Source organism: Moschus berezovskii, chromosome 3, assembly GCF_049115385.1.
Source record: "Moschus berezovskii isolate FMDL1 chromosome 3, NW_MosBer_1.0, whole genome shotgun sequence".
Taxonomy (NCBI): domain Eukaryota; kingdom Metazoa; phylum Chordata; class Mammalia; order Artiodactyla; family Moschidae; genus Moschus; species Moschus berezovskii.
Genome location: NC_142462.1, coordinates 19,265,540 through 19,280,260, shown reverse-complemented (window position 1 = coordinate 19,280,260; position 14,721 = coordinate 19,265,540). Strand labels below are relative to the sequence as shown.

Below are 14,721 nucleotides of genomic sequence, written 5' to 3'. Positions count from 1 at the left end.
GAAGAAAATAAAGAAGAACGATTATGTGAAGTGGAAACAGGCAATTTCCTGAAAAAGAATTCAGAGTAATGATAATACAGATGATCCAAGATATTGGAAACAGAATGGAGGCACAGACCGAGAGGATATAAGAAATGTTCAATAAAGAGCCAAAGAATTGATGCTTTTGAACTGTGGTGTGGAGAAGACTCTTGAGAGTCCCTTGGACTGCAAGGAGATCCAACCAGTCCATTCGAAAGGAGATCAGTCCTGGGTGTTCATTGGAAAGACCAATGCTAAAGCTTAAGCTCCAATACTTTGGCCACCTGATGCAAAGAGCCGACTCGTTGGAAAAGATCCTGATGCTGGGAAAGCTAGAGGGCAAAAAGAGAAAGGGGTGGCAGGTGTTGAGATGGTTACATATCATAACCTATTCAATGGACATGAGTTTGAGCAAACTCCAGAAGATAGTGAAGGATGGGGAAGCCTGGTGTGCTGCAGTCCATGGGGTCGCAAAGAACTGGACATGACTTAGTGACTGAACAACAACAGAAGCTTTAAAGAACAAACAGAGGAGAACAATAAAATAACAGAAATGAAAAATACACTAGAAGGAATAATAGCAGAATAAATGAGGCAGAACGAATAAGTGACCTGGAAAACACACTGGGGAAATCACTGCTACAGAACAGAAAAAAGAACTAAAAGAAATGAGAACTGTCCAAGAGACCTCTGCGGCAACATCAAATGTACTGATATTTGCATTATAGGGGACCCAAAAGGGAAAGAGAGAAAGTATCTGAGGAAATATTTGAAGAGATAATAGCTGAAAACTTTCCTAACATATGAAAGGAAATAGGCGCCCAAATCCAGACACTGCAGAGAGGCCCATGCAGGATAAACCCAAGGAGGAACATTCTGAGAAAAACAGTAATCAAACTGATAAAAACTAAAGACAAGGAAAAAAAATATTAAAAGCAACAAATAACATACAAAGGAACTCCCATAAGATTATCAGCTGATTTATCAGCAGAAACTCTGCAGGCCAGAAGGGAGGGACATGAAATATTACAAGTGATAAAAGGGAAGAAACTACAACCAAGAATACCCTACCTAAGGAGGCTCTCATTCAGATCTTATGGAGAAATCAACAGCTTTACAGCCAAGCAAAAGGTAAGAGAATCTAGCACCACTGGACCAGCTTTGTAACAAGTGTGAAAACAACTTCACTAGGAGGAAAAGAAAAAGCCACAACTAGAAAGAAGAAAATTACTAACAGAAAAGTTCACTGGTTAGGGTAAATATACAATAAAAGTAGGAAATCATTCACACACAAATAGACAAAACCAGCAATCATGAGAAGAGGAGACTACAAATGTGGGATATTTGAAATGCATTTGAAATTAAGAGACCAGTAACATAAAACAACCTTGGATGCATACAGATTGCTACATCAAAACCTTATGGTGACCACAAGCCAAAAATCTATAATAGATATATACATAAAAAGTAAAAAAGCAATCCAAACACAGTACTCAAGATACTCATCAAATCACAAAAGCAAACAAAAGAGGAAAGAAAGAAAAAAGACCTACAAAGACAAACCCAAAACATTTAAGAAAATGCAAATAGGAACATATATATCAATACTTAATTTAAATGAAAATGAATGAAAAGCTCCAATCAAAAGACACAGACTTGCTGAATAGATACAAATACAAAACCAGTATATATGCTGTCTACAAGAGACTCACTTCAGACCTAGGAACACATACAGACGGAAACTGAGGGGATGGAAAAAAATATTCCATACAAATGGAAATCAAATATCATAACAGACAATATAGACTTCAAAACAAAGATTATAGCAAGAGACAAGGAAGGGCACTACATAGTGATCAAGGGATCAATCCAATAAGACATACAATTGTAAATATTTATGCACCCAACACAGAAGCACCTCAGTACATAAGACAAGCACCAATAGACGCTAAAGGGATAGTTGACAGTAACAGCAATACTGGGAGACTTTAACACCCCACTTACAGCATTGGACAGATCATCCAGACAGAAGATTAATAAGGAAACATAAGCCTTAAATGAGACATCAGACCAGCTGCACTTAACTGATATTTATAGAGCATTCCATCCAAAAGCATCAGAATACACCTTCTTCTCAAGTGCATGTGAAACATTCTCTGGGATAGATCACATGCTGGGCCATAAAGCAAGCCTTGATAAATGTAAGAAAACTGAAAACATATCAAACATCTTTTCTGACAAGAATGATATGACATTATAAATCAAGTATAAGAAAAAAAAGTTGTAAAAGCCACAAACACTTGGAGGCTAAGCAATATGCTACTAAACAACTAATGGATCACTGAAGAAATCAATGAGGAAATCCCCAATAAACAACCAAACCTTACACCTAAAGCAACTAGAAAAATAATAAATAAAGCACAAAGCTAGTATAAGGAAAGAAAGCAAAGATCAGAACAGAAATAAATGAAATAAAGAAAACAACAGAAGAAACTCAGTGAAACTAAAAGTTGGTTTGCTGAAAAGGTAAATAAAATTGATAGGTCGTTAGCTAGACTCATCAAGAAAAAAGAGGGCTCAAATCAATACCTTTAGAAATGAAAACGGAGAAGTTACAACTGACATCACAGATATGCAAATGATCATAAAAGACTACTACAAGCAACTCTATGTCAATAAAATGGACAACCTAGAAAAAACGGACAAATTCTTAGAAAGATACAATCTACAAATACTGAACCAGGAAGACACAGAAAATATTAACAGGACAATCACAAGCACTGCAAGTTAAACTATGATTTAAAAACTCCCAACACACACAAGTCCAGGACCAAATGGCTTCATAGGAAAATTCTATCAAACATTGAGAGATGTGTGTGCATGCATGATCAGTCATGGCCAACTCTTTGTGACCCCATGGGCTAAAGTCCACCAGGCTCCTCTGTCCATAGGATTCTTTCAGCAAGAATACTGGAATGGGTTACCATTTTCTCCTCCACGGGATCTTCCTGGCCCAAGGATCAAACCTGTGTCTCAATGCAGGGTCTCCTGCACTGCATGCAGATATTTTACCACTGAGCCACTGGGGAAACCCACTGTTAGAGAAGAGCTAACATCTATACTTCTGAAACTATTCCAAGAAACTGCAGAGGAAGGAATGCTCCCAGACTAATTCTATGAAGTATCACCCTGACACCAAAACCAGACAAAAATATCCTAAAAAAAGAAAACTGCAGGCCAATATCACTGATGGACTTAGATGCAAAAATCCTCAACACAATACTAGCAAACATAATTCCTACATTAAAAGGATCATACACGTTGATCAAGTGGGATTTATCCAGGGATGCAAGAATTTTTCAGTATCTACAAATCAGTGTGATGCATCATACTAACAGAAGAATAAAAACCATATGATCATCTCAATAGATGCAGAAAACACTTTTGACAAAATTCAGCATCCACTTATGATAAAAACTCTCTAAAAGGTGCACATAGAAGGAACCTATGTCAACATAATAAAAGCCATATATGACAAACCCACGGCTAACACTACACTCTATGAGGAAATGCTGAAAGCATCTACTCTAGGACTAGGAACAAGACAAGAATGTCCACTCTTACCATTTATTCAACACAGGTTTGGAAGTTCTAATCACAGCAATCAGAGGAGAAAAAGTAATACGAAGATTTCAAGTTGAAAAAAGCAGTAGTAAAACTGTCATTGTTTGCAGATAACATTATACTACATGTTCAGCATGGGGCACACACACACCCGTGGCTGAACCATTTATCGCGATGAATCCAGACTATATTGTATAAAGTCAAGAGGAAAAAATAATACAATTAGAAAATGGGCAGAAGACATGAATAGACATAGCACTGAAGAGGGAATGTAGATGGCAAGCAAGCATAGGAGAAAATGTTGAATCTTATTAGTAATAAGGGGATGCAAATTAAAACCACAAGGAATTATGACTATGTACTTATCAGAATGGCTAAAGAAAATAATAATGAAAATGGGAACTTCCTGGCAGTTCAGTGGTTGAAATGCTACCTTTCACTGCCAGGGGCATGGGTTTGATCCCTAGTTGGGGAACTAAGATCCCACATGCCTCAGGGTGTGGCCAAAACTTTTTTAAAAATAGTGAAAATAGCAGATGCTGTTGAGCATACAAATTGGAGATCTCATACCTTGCTGAATGGAATGTAAAATGGTAAGCCACTCTGAAAAAAAAAGAGTTTGGAAACTTCTAATAAAGTTAAACATGAAAGTGAAAGCATTAGCTGCTCAGTCATGTCTGACTTTTTGGACCCCATGGACTGTAGCCTGCCAGGCTCCTCTGTCCATAGGGATTCTCCAGGCAGGAATACTGGAGTGGGTTGCCATTCCCTTCTCCAGGAGATATTCCTGATCCAGGGATCGAAAGTGAAACATATGTGTACTTTATTACCCAGCAATTGTTTTTCTGGACATTTATCCCAAAGAAATGAAAGCCTATTTTGGCATAAAAACTTCTATACAGATGTTATTAGCACTTTCATTTGTAATAGCCCCAAATGAAACAACCCAGATGTCCTGCAGTTGAGTGTGCAGTTAAACCAACCATGCACACCATGGGATACTACTCTGCAATGTAAAGAAACAGAATATTGATATACACAACTTGGATGGACCTCAAGTGTATTATGATGAATGAAAAACGTCAGTCTCAACAGGTCACCTGCTGTATGACTGCAGTTGTATAACATTCTAAATTCTTGAAATGAAAAAATAGAAATGAAGAACAGATTAATGGTTGCCAGGGATAGGGACTGGAGGGGGTATGAGATATGGGTGATTATAAAGGGTAACAACACAAGCAGTTCCTTTGTGCTGATGAAACAGTTCTATTTCTTGTGGTGTTGATTACATGAATGTGTATCTGTGCTAAAACTATATAGAGCTACACAAAAAAACCCACAAATGAATGCATGTAGAATCTGGTGAAACCAAATAAGGTCGATAGTCTAGTCAGCAGTATTGTACCATTGCCAATATGTTGGTTTTTAAATTGGACTATAGCGATGTGTAAGATCTTACCACTGGGGAAACTGGGACCCCCTGTACTACTTTTGCACCTTCCTGTTAATCTGTAATTATTGGAAAATAAAGAGTTGTAAGTTTTAAATAAAAAAAAAAAGCAGTAGTAAAACTGTCATTGTTTGCAGATAACATCATACTACATGTTCAGCATGGGGCACACACACACCCGTGGCTGATCCATGTCAACCTGTGGCCAAAACCACTACAATGTTGTGAAGTAATTCACCTCCAATTAAATAAATCAATTAAAAAAAGAAAATCCTAAAGATGCTACCTGAGAACTACCAAAACTCATCAGTGAACCTGGTAAAGTTGCAGGATACAAAATGAATACACAGTAATCTCACGCATTTCTATACACTAACGACGAGATTTCACCAGGAGAAATTAAGGCAACAATCCCATTTACCACTGTACCAAAAAGGATAAAATACCCAGGAAAAAATCTACATAAGGAGCAAAAGACCTGTACTTTGAAAACTATAAGACGTTGATGAAAGAAATCAAAGATGATACAAACAGATGGAAAGATATACCATATTCTTGAATTAGAAGAATCAATATTGTCAAAATGAATATACTACTGAAGGCAATTTATAGGTTCAATGCAATTTCTATTAAATTACCAATGGCATTTTTCATAGAACTAGACAACAATTTAAAAATTTGTATAGAAACACACAGACCCTGAATAGCCAAAGTAAACCTGAGAAAGAAAACTGGAGCTGGAAGAATCAGGTTCCCTGACTTCACACTATACTACAAAGCCACAGTCATCAAAACAGTATGAAATTGGTACAAAAACAGACATATAGATCAATGGAACAAGACAGAAAGCCTAGAGATAAACCCATGTACCTATGGGCACCTTATCTCTGACAAAGGAGGCAAGAATATACAATGGAGAAAAGGCAGTTTCTTCAATAAGTGTTGTTGAATAAAGTTGACTACATGTCCACTACATGTAAAAGAATGAAATTAGAACATTCTTTAACACCATACATGAAAATAACCTCCCCTCAGAGGAAAATAGGCAGAACACTGACATAAATCACAGCAATATCTTTTTGGATCCACCTCCAAGAGTAATGAAAATAAAACCAAAAATAAACTAGTGGAGCCCAATTAAACTTAAAAGCTTTTGCAGCACAAAGGAAACCATAAACAAAACCAAAAGACAATCCACAGAATGGAAGAAAATATTTGCCAACGATGGCAACCAACAAGGGATTAATCCTCCAAATATATAAACAGCTCACGCAGCTCAGTATAAAAACAAACAACCCAATCAAGAAATGGGCCGAAGATATAGAGAGACATTTCTCCCAAGAAGATATACAGATGTCCCAAAAGCATGTGAAAAGACGCTCAACATTGCTAACCCTTAGAGAAATGCAAATCAAAACTACAATGACATACCAGCTCATGCTAGTCAGAATGGCTATCATTAAAAAGACTATACAAACAATAAGTGCTGGAGAGGGTTTGGAGAAAAGGAAACTCTCCTATGCTATTCAGCTCAGTTCAGTGGCTCAGTGGTGTTCGACTCTGCCGCCCCATGAATCACAGCACGCCAGGCCTCCCTGTCCATCACCAACTCCCGGAGTTCACTCAAACTCATGTCCATCGAGTCAGTGATGCCATCCAGCCATCTCATTCTCTATCAGGCCCTTCTCCTCCCGCCCCCAATCCCTCCCAGCATCAGAGTCTTTTCCAGTGAGTCAACTCTTCACATGAGGTGGCCAAAGTATTGGAGTTTCAACTTCAGCATCAGTCCTTCCAATGAACACTCAGGACTGATCTCCTTTAGAATGGACTGGTTGGATCTCCTTGCAGTCCAAGGGACTCTCAAGAGTCTTCTCCACACCACAGTTCAGAAGCATACTATTTGCGTGTCCAGTGACATTGTAGGATAATGGTTGTTTTCTCTCAGTCTTACCACAGAGAATGCTATCTTCTGGATTTATGTCAATCTCAGAGTAGAAAAAAGGTTTCTCAACCTTGTTTTAGTGTGAATTTCTAAGTGTGGTTGCTTTTCAAGCAGTTAAGAGCCAACTCTGTCCTCTTGATACGGTCTCTTTTCATTAACATCCTGGAAGCACCATTTGCAAACAATTCTATTTTTTCCCATTTCTTGGGTTGCTAATTTTTAATCTCCTTTTCTACTTTTACAACTCCTGTTTATTTCCTAAATATTTTCTTTCTCTGCATTGTGTTTCAGCATTTCTTTTATGATCCACTCCTTGGACTTAGTAATCACTGTTATTCTTGTTGCAATTAAGTCCATACCTGCTGCCCCAAACTCTCCCTCTTCTTCGGTCCCAGTTCTCAAACTGCATAGTGAAGGCTGTGAACTGTGCCTCCCTGGCACCATAAACCCAATGTGTATGTTGCCCCTTACCATCACACCCTTCTTTGGGCATTGCTCAGCACAATGAGTGCTACCCCAGATCTCCAGCTGCCCCAGTCTTAAACCTGGGCTCTTTTCTGCTGACTCTCTCTCTCACCTTCCTTGAATCAAATCAATTGCCAAATTCTGTGCCTTTTTCCTCATAACTGTTTCTTCAATCCATCTATTTTTTTCCATTTCAAATTACCGATCTAAGCCACTGTCATTTCTTCCTTGGACTCCTGCACCTTTCTTGTAGGTGGCCTTTCCTAGCTTTTCTTGCTCTCAAACATGATCAGAATTACCTTTAAAAGTACAAATAAAAGGACTACCCTGGTGGCACAGTGGATAAGAATCTGCCCGCCAATGTAGGTGATACTGGTTTTATCCTTCATCCAGGAAGATCCTACACGCCCTGGAGCACGTAAGGCCATGCGCCACACTACTGAGCCTGCACTGTAGGGCCCATGCGCCACGCTACTGACCCTGCGCTCTAGGGCCCATGCGCCACACTACTGAGCCTGCGCTCTAGGGCCCATGCGCCACACTACTGAGCCTGCGCTCTAGGGCCCATGCGCCACGCTACTGAAGCCCACGTGCCTAGTGACTGTGCTCTGCAACAAGAGAGGACACTGAAATGAGAAGCCGTGTACCATAATGAAGAGTAGCCCCCACTCACGGCAATTAAAGAAAGCCCATGCGAAGCAATAAAGACCAGCACAGTCATAAATAAATAAATATTTTTTAAAAGTACAAATAAGACAGTGCTTTTACTCATTTGAAAACCATCAAAACTCAAAAAGTCCCGAAAACCCAAACCTCCAAAACCAAGAAACCCCTCTCAAGTCCTGTATTTCCATAGATACAGATGTATATAACCATTGCAAAGCTCTGGATACTCAATACTTTACTGATAACAGGGGGTACACCTCTGGGGAGAAGGCTGGGATCAAAGTCAATGAAGGGGATGCCGTGGGCAGGCTTAGTGTTGGTGAAGGAGGACTTGTTTTATCATTATTTGCATTGTCTGAATTTTTACAATGAAAGTATTCTCCAGTAACATATATTACTTATATATGTTAAATTAAATGGACTGAGAAAGTGAGCCTTAACTAGCTCGCACGCAGGTCAAGTTCACCAGAAAGTTGTATGAATTCCCAATGTCAGGTCTCCTAGAAGAGACTTCAGGCTGCCCACAATTCCTTGCAGGGGACAACACTGTCCTCTTGGAAAGTAAACCAAGGTGTGCTTACCTTTGTAGTCCACAGTTTGACGGTCCAGTCAAATGACGATGTGACAAACAGGTGTGAGAAGTCGATTGGGCCCACTGCCATGTGGCAGTTAATTCCTGTCACTGGCCCTTGGTGGCCTTCAAAGACTTCCCCGATGCCGGCTTTGCTGCATGTAGACCACACAAGACAAGAGTTTCAGTGACCTTCACAAATCAGTGACTGCTTTTAAGGAAAAAACAAAACAGGTTTGTCTCTGCATGATTACTTCTCCATAATTTAGCACAGCCATAAACCACCAGACATGAAACTCACTGTCACAGTTACTTTGAGAGAAATAAATGCTATCCTGCTCTCAGTGATTTAAAAACAACATGGAGCAATAACATCTTTTTAATCTTCAGAATTTAACATCGAATTTTATCACTTAATCCTTTTTCAGGAGTATTTCAAAGCCCATCACTGCTTATGAAGCTATTAATACTTTGATAGAAAACACAGTCAACCATCCATATCGACTGATGCTGAGCCTGTGATATGGAGGGGCAGCCATACCGTGCCATTTTTAGATGGGACTTGAACATCCTTAGATTTTAGTACCTGAAAGGGCTCCTGGAACCAGTTCCCCATGGATTCAGATACCAGGGGACAACTATATACTCAGATCCCAGAGCTTTCATAGTTATAATAAGATGATTCTATTCCTGTGATGACATTTGGCACAACTTCTATTTAGAGAAGACTTAAGCCTTGGACTTCAAGGAGATCCAACCAGTTCATTCTATTGTTCATTGGAAGGACTGATTCTAAAGCTGAAACTCCAATACTTTGGCCACCTCATGCGACGAGTTGACTCACTGGAAAAGACTTTGATGCTGGGAGGGATTGGGGGCAGGAGGAGACAGGGACGACAGAGAATGAGATGGCTGGATGGCATCACCGACTCGATGGACATGAGTTTGAGTGAACTCCGGGTGTTGGTGATGGACAGGGAGGCCTGGCGTGCTGTGATTCATGGGGTCACAAAGAGTCGGACACGACTGAGCGACTGAACTGAACTGAAGACCTGGGTTCGATCCCTGGGTCGGGAAGATCCCCTGAAGAAGGAAATGGCAACTCACTCCAGTACTCTTGCTTGGAAAATTCCATGGACAGAGGAGCCTGGTAGGCTACAGCCCATGGGGTCACAAAGAGTTGGACACGACTGAGCAACTTCACTTTCACTTTGGCTATAAAATTTCACATATCCTTGAGTACATGTATTTATCCTTTCAAGAAAATGTGTTTTCTTTAAAGTTTATTATTATTATTTTTAATGTGGGCCATTTTTAGAGTCTTTATTGAATTGGTTACAACATTGCTTCTGTTTTTTTGTTTTGGTTTTTTGGTCACCAGGCATTTGAGATCCTAGCTCCCCGACCAGGGATTAAACCCACATCCCTTGCATTGGAAGACAAAGCCTTAACCACTGGCCCTCGAGAAAAGTCCCTCAAGAAAATTTCTTAAATTAGGTTGACACTCCTGAAAATGTAAAACTTTGTGGAAACCCTTGTTGTCACAAAAATCATAGGCAAAATAAATATAGAGGAAATGATGTTTTCACTGAAAGGAGGAGAGTAATTTACAAACCCACCGAATGTAAACTCCATAAGGTCTGGGGCCTTGTTTTTCTTATTGCACAGTGTAGTGTGTGCTCAGTAAACACTTGCTGAACAAAACAGCAAAGGAAGACACAAACTCATGCCTTTCTCCCCAAGAGAAGCACATTTGAGAAACGGTGATACACAGTTTGAAAGTTATCCACAGACATATGTCATTTCTTTAACTAAGCTGGGATTGTTTCCATTACCCATTATTATACAACAGTCTGCATGCAATAACACCCAACTAGAAAATATATCAAAATGCTGTATTTTGGTTATACAGAATAAGTATACACAAAGTTATAAATATGACAAATACAGAGGGGTTGTGGTATCTAAATATTACATCACCAAGAGTAAAAATGAATTAAGTTATCAAAGCATGAGAGCTTCTGGGGCACCAGTAAATGTCAGTGTGTTGAGCAAAATTTGAAGTCACTAGCCAAGTGCTGTAGTGTTAACAGGCACTCAAAAATTATGCCTGGTAAAACGGCCAACAGCAGTTCTACATGTGATCATTTACATTCATTCTAGAGAACTAGAGGAACTGATCTTTGAAGTGGCCCCAGGTGAGATTTCGCTTGCCCTTAACAGCATCCTGAAAGGGTTTATAAGGTGCAAAATGAGGACCTTATTTAATTTATGGAAGTGGATTTGCACCTTTTCCATGTTAGGTGAAAAATAGAAATTTCACACCTCCCCTCTGTAGCCCCATATGACCCACTTAAGATTACTATGAAGCCAAACGCCTGTGACTTTATAACTTTACTAAGATCTGTGCTTTATATTTCAGATGGATGGACCAATGTAAAAAGCAAAATCAAGCTTGTTGTAAAATGACTTGTGGTTTGTACCTTGCGTGCATGCTAAGTCGCTTCAGTCTTGTCTGATTCTTTGAGACCCCATGGACTGTAACCTGCCAGGCTCTCCTGTCCATGGGATTCTCCAGGCAAGAATACTGCAGTAGGTTGTCATTCCCTTCTCCAGGTGACCTTCCCAACCCAGGGATGGAACCTACATCTCTTATGTCATTGGCAGGCAGGTTCTTTACCACTAGTGCCACCTGCGAAGCCCCTTAGGTCCCCTTCTTTTGATCAGTGCATCTTCTGATTGTGCTTGAAAAGGCAAAGAGCCACAGAGCAAAAACATTCATCATGAAAATGGTTACTCACATTAGAGAATTTAAAAAAAAAACATCTGAAAAGTTATCAGTGAACATGTTCTGGAGTCCTCACAGATAACTAACCTGGGTTAAGGGAACTGAACCTGTGTCCTGCCAATTCTAATAAATATGTAGATAAACCTGTGAACCTCTGTTTGGTCCACTGTACGTTCTGTGCTTCTCTCCTTCCATTTACGACACTCCACCTGTCTTGCAGATGTTTATGTGTTTACCTTTCCCACCATCATCAGTTTCTTGAAGATAGGAACAGGCTTAAATGATGTGTGCATGCCTGGCAACGTCTAGCAATGCCCTTTGCTGAGAGCAGTTGTGCAGTGAACATTTCTAAGAATGAACAACTCTATCAGATCTTCCTAGGCTTTTGGAAAACTTTGATGCATAATTATAGCCAGTGCTAATGAAGGAGGAGGGGGCTTCCTTGGTGGCTCAGACTAGGTAAAGAGTCTACCTGCAATGGAGGATACCTGGGTTCTATCTCTGGGTCGGGAAGATCCCCTGGAGGAGGACATGGCTATCCACTCCAGTATTTTTACCTGGAGAATTCCACAGACAGAGGAGCATGGCAGGCTACAGTCCATGGGGGCACAAAGAGTCAGACACGACTGAGAGAACAACTCTATGAAGTAAGACTGCTGGGCATGGAATTATAAGGAACATCTTCCTAGTCATCTTTTACTCATGTGAGGAGTACTGCTGGTTTCTCTGGGCAGCAAAGTAGGAACTTCATAGCATGTATTGTGGGAATGGGAGAGTCATACACCTGGGCCACGGATGCCTGGTTCTTCGACGAATCACAAACACACTAGAGTAAGGACTTGGAACAATTCTGGGTTCCTCATGCAATCTCAACAGCCTGTGATGAGTGCAAGAGATGCACAATCAACTGCATCAGAACTTCTGCAGTGAAAGGGAAATAACGCACCAAGGTGAACACAGTGACACTTTCAAAATATGAGTCCATTCGCTAGATCTTGTGTGTTAACTTTATAATCTAGTCTAAATTACTGGATTCCACTTCTTTCCTGAGATCTTCCTAGTAGCATTCGCCAGTCTCTCAATCAAGACAGAGTTTGTGTCACCGATCTTTATTCTGAATCTTCATTCTACCTCGTGGATCTCATACTATTTTGGCCTCCGATTGGGAGGAAGGGCCCTAAGGCACCTCTCTCTATTATGCAGTTATTTTCATTCTTTTTTCCTTATATAGATTTTTAACTCCTCACGTACTATGTTCCCAGCACCAAGCAGGAAATCAATAATGAGATGGAAACAGTTCAGGAAAAAAATTAAAAAGGCAGATGGCTGACTAGTTTAAAATGTGATGAATGCTAATGCAGAAGTGATATAAAAATAAATAAAAAAACAAACCCATCTGACAGCGTGTACTCCTATCCCATTGATTCTACTTTAATTTCCTCAAAGTACTCATCTTCTCAAACCACATATTTACTTGTTTATTAGTTTACTGTCAGTCACCCTCAACCAGAATGTAAACTCCAGGTCTGTTCTGTTCCTTACTGCATTCCTTATAAACTGACGGTGCCTGACATACGGTAGGTTCTCAGGAAATATCCCCTAAATGAACGAATGAATAAAGGGAATGAAAATTCTATGGGAACATAAAGGAAGAAATGATTTCCTTCATCCAAGGAAGTCAGGAGAGGCTCGTGGAAAGAACTTTGTGCTGGCTCTTGAAGGATAAGGGCAGGGGAGATTAATCAGGCCAAGTAGAGAGAAATACCAGATGCAGCAGGAGAAACTGGATGTATAGACTCACAGATACATAGTGGGATCAGCAGTGTGGGGATGGGTGCGTGGCTGGAGCCTGAAGGCTGAAGCTGGGGAGGGGCAGGCGGTAAGGGCAGTCAAGAATCTTCTCTGATATGCTAAGAAGTTCAGGCTTTTTTCCTCCAGGCAATGTGAACCATCAAAGGCTTACAAATGGCTAATGATCAGAGCAGACGGATGCTATAAAACAGTGAAGACATGAGACTGTGATTTGCATTTCTTCAGAAATGCCTTTCTCATAATGCAAGGTGTTACAATCCAGCAAGCGATAACAGACTTTCGGAAATGAAGAACACGTCATGGGTAAGAAAACAGAAACTCACCTTCCATGACGACAGGCCGTGTAGACTGTACCCTCCTCGCTGCCAACCACGAAGTTATTGACGTCTCCCGTTGGGAAAGCCATTCCAGTGACGGCCACAGGCTTGGACTTAATGTACACCAGCTCCATGCTCTCCTACCAAAACACGGCATGGCTACATTTCCCCTGTCAACTCCTTGCCATGCCAAAGATAGCATGGAAAAATCATCTGACTAAATCGCCTGTTTGCTTTTCACACAGCGTTACAAAAGACCCCGGCTGTGCCAGAAACCACGCTTTACTGCCCCTGACATTCAAGCTTCTGTGTATCTCTGGTTTCAGCGGCTGGATTTCATCAGCGTGTGCTGCTGCTTCTGAAGTCAGGCAGAGATGACAGGTGAGAATTTTGAAACTAATGGTGCAGAAACTAAAGATAATACTGTAATGGTTACACTTGTCAGCCCCAGGCTTTAATAAAACACACAATACCCTTGTATTTACAAACATTTTCAAAATCAATTGTTCGTGAGAATACACATGTATTAATATCAGATGTACGGAGCACATTTGTCAAAGCAGGAGTATGTGTCCTCCGTGGGCTAAAACCAGAGAGTTGTCACTCAGGTCATAAGAACCAGATTTCAATAGGGACTCGAATTCATGAAGAGCAGACATTGGGTGCATAGGCTGTTAAGTCTGCAAAAAACAATGTTTAAGCTGTTCTTTAAAATAGTAAATGAGGGTCTTTATTGTATCTAAAATGATTTTCAGAATTGGGAATTCCAGTGTATTTTAAAAGACATTCTGCTGAATTGAGTTTAAGGACAATGAAGAGTAGTTAGGTGTAACTAACATTCTTGAATACTTCTGGTTATTCATATGCGAAAACCTGCTTGGTACACCTAAAGTAATTAAAAAAAAATTCTGAGGGACCATGTCATTACATTTGGAAGTTTAGTCTCTTTTATGCAAACAAATAAACCGAGGCATCGTGGCCATGGCGTCTATAAATAGGAAGCACATGCTAGCAGTCTGGAACACACAAGCTTGCAGTCTGCGAGACCCAGACGCAGGGAGTGCC

General features: G+C 40.2%; 1 protein-coding gene across 2 annotated transcripts in view; it reads right to left on the bottom strand.

The window, feature by feature from the left end:
* Nucleotides 1–14,721, bottom strand: part of DYNC1I1 (dynein cytoplasmic 1 intermediate chain 1) — a 389,139-nt gene that overhangs the window by 66,717 nt on the left and 307,701 nt on the right. For both annotated transcript variants that reach the window (XM_055420462.2, XM_055420463.2), the window contains 2 exons: nt 13,663–13,796; nt 8,750–8,894 (listed from right to left, as the gene is read on the bottom strand). In XM_055420462.2, coding sequence (XP_055276437.2) covers nt 8,750–8,894; nt 13,663–13,796 — 279 coding nt within the window. The remainder of the gene's footprint in view (nt 1–8,749; nt 8,895–13,662; nt 13,797–14,721) is intronic.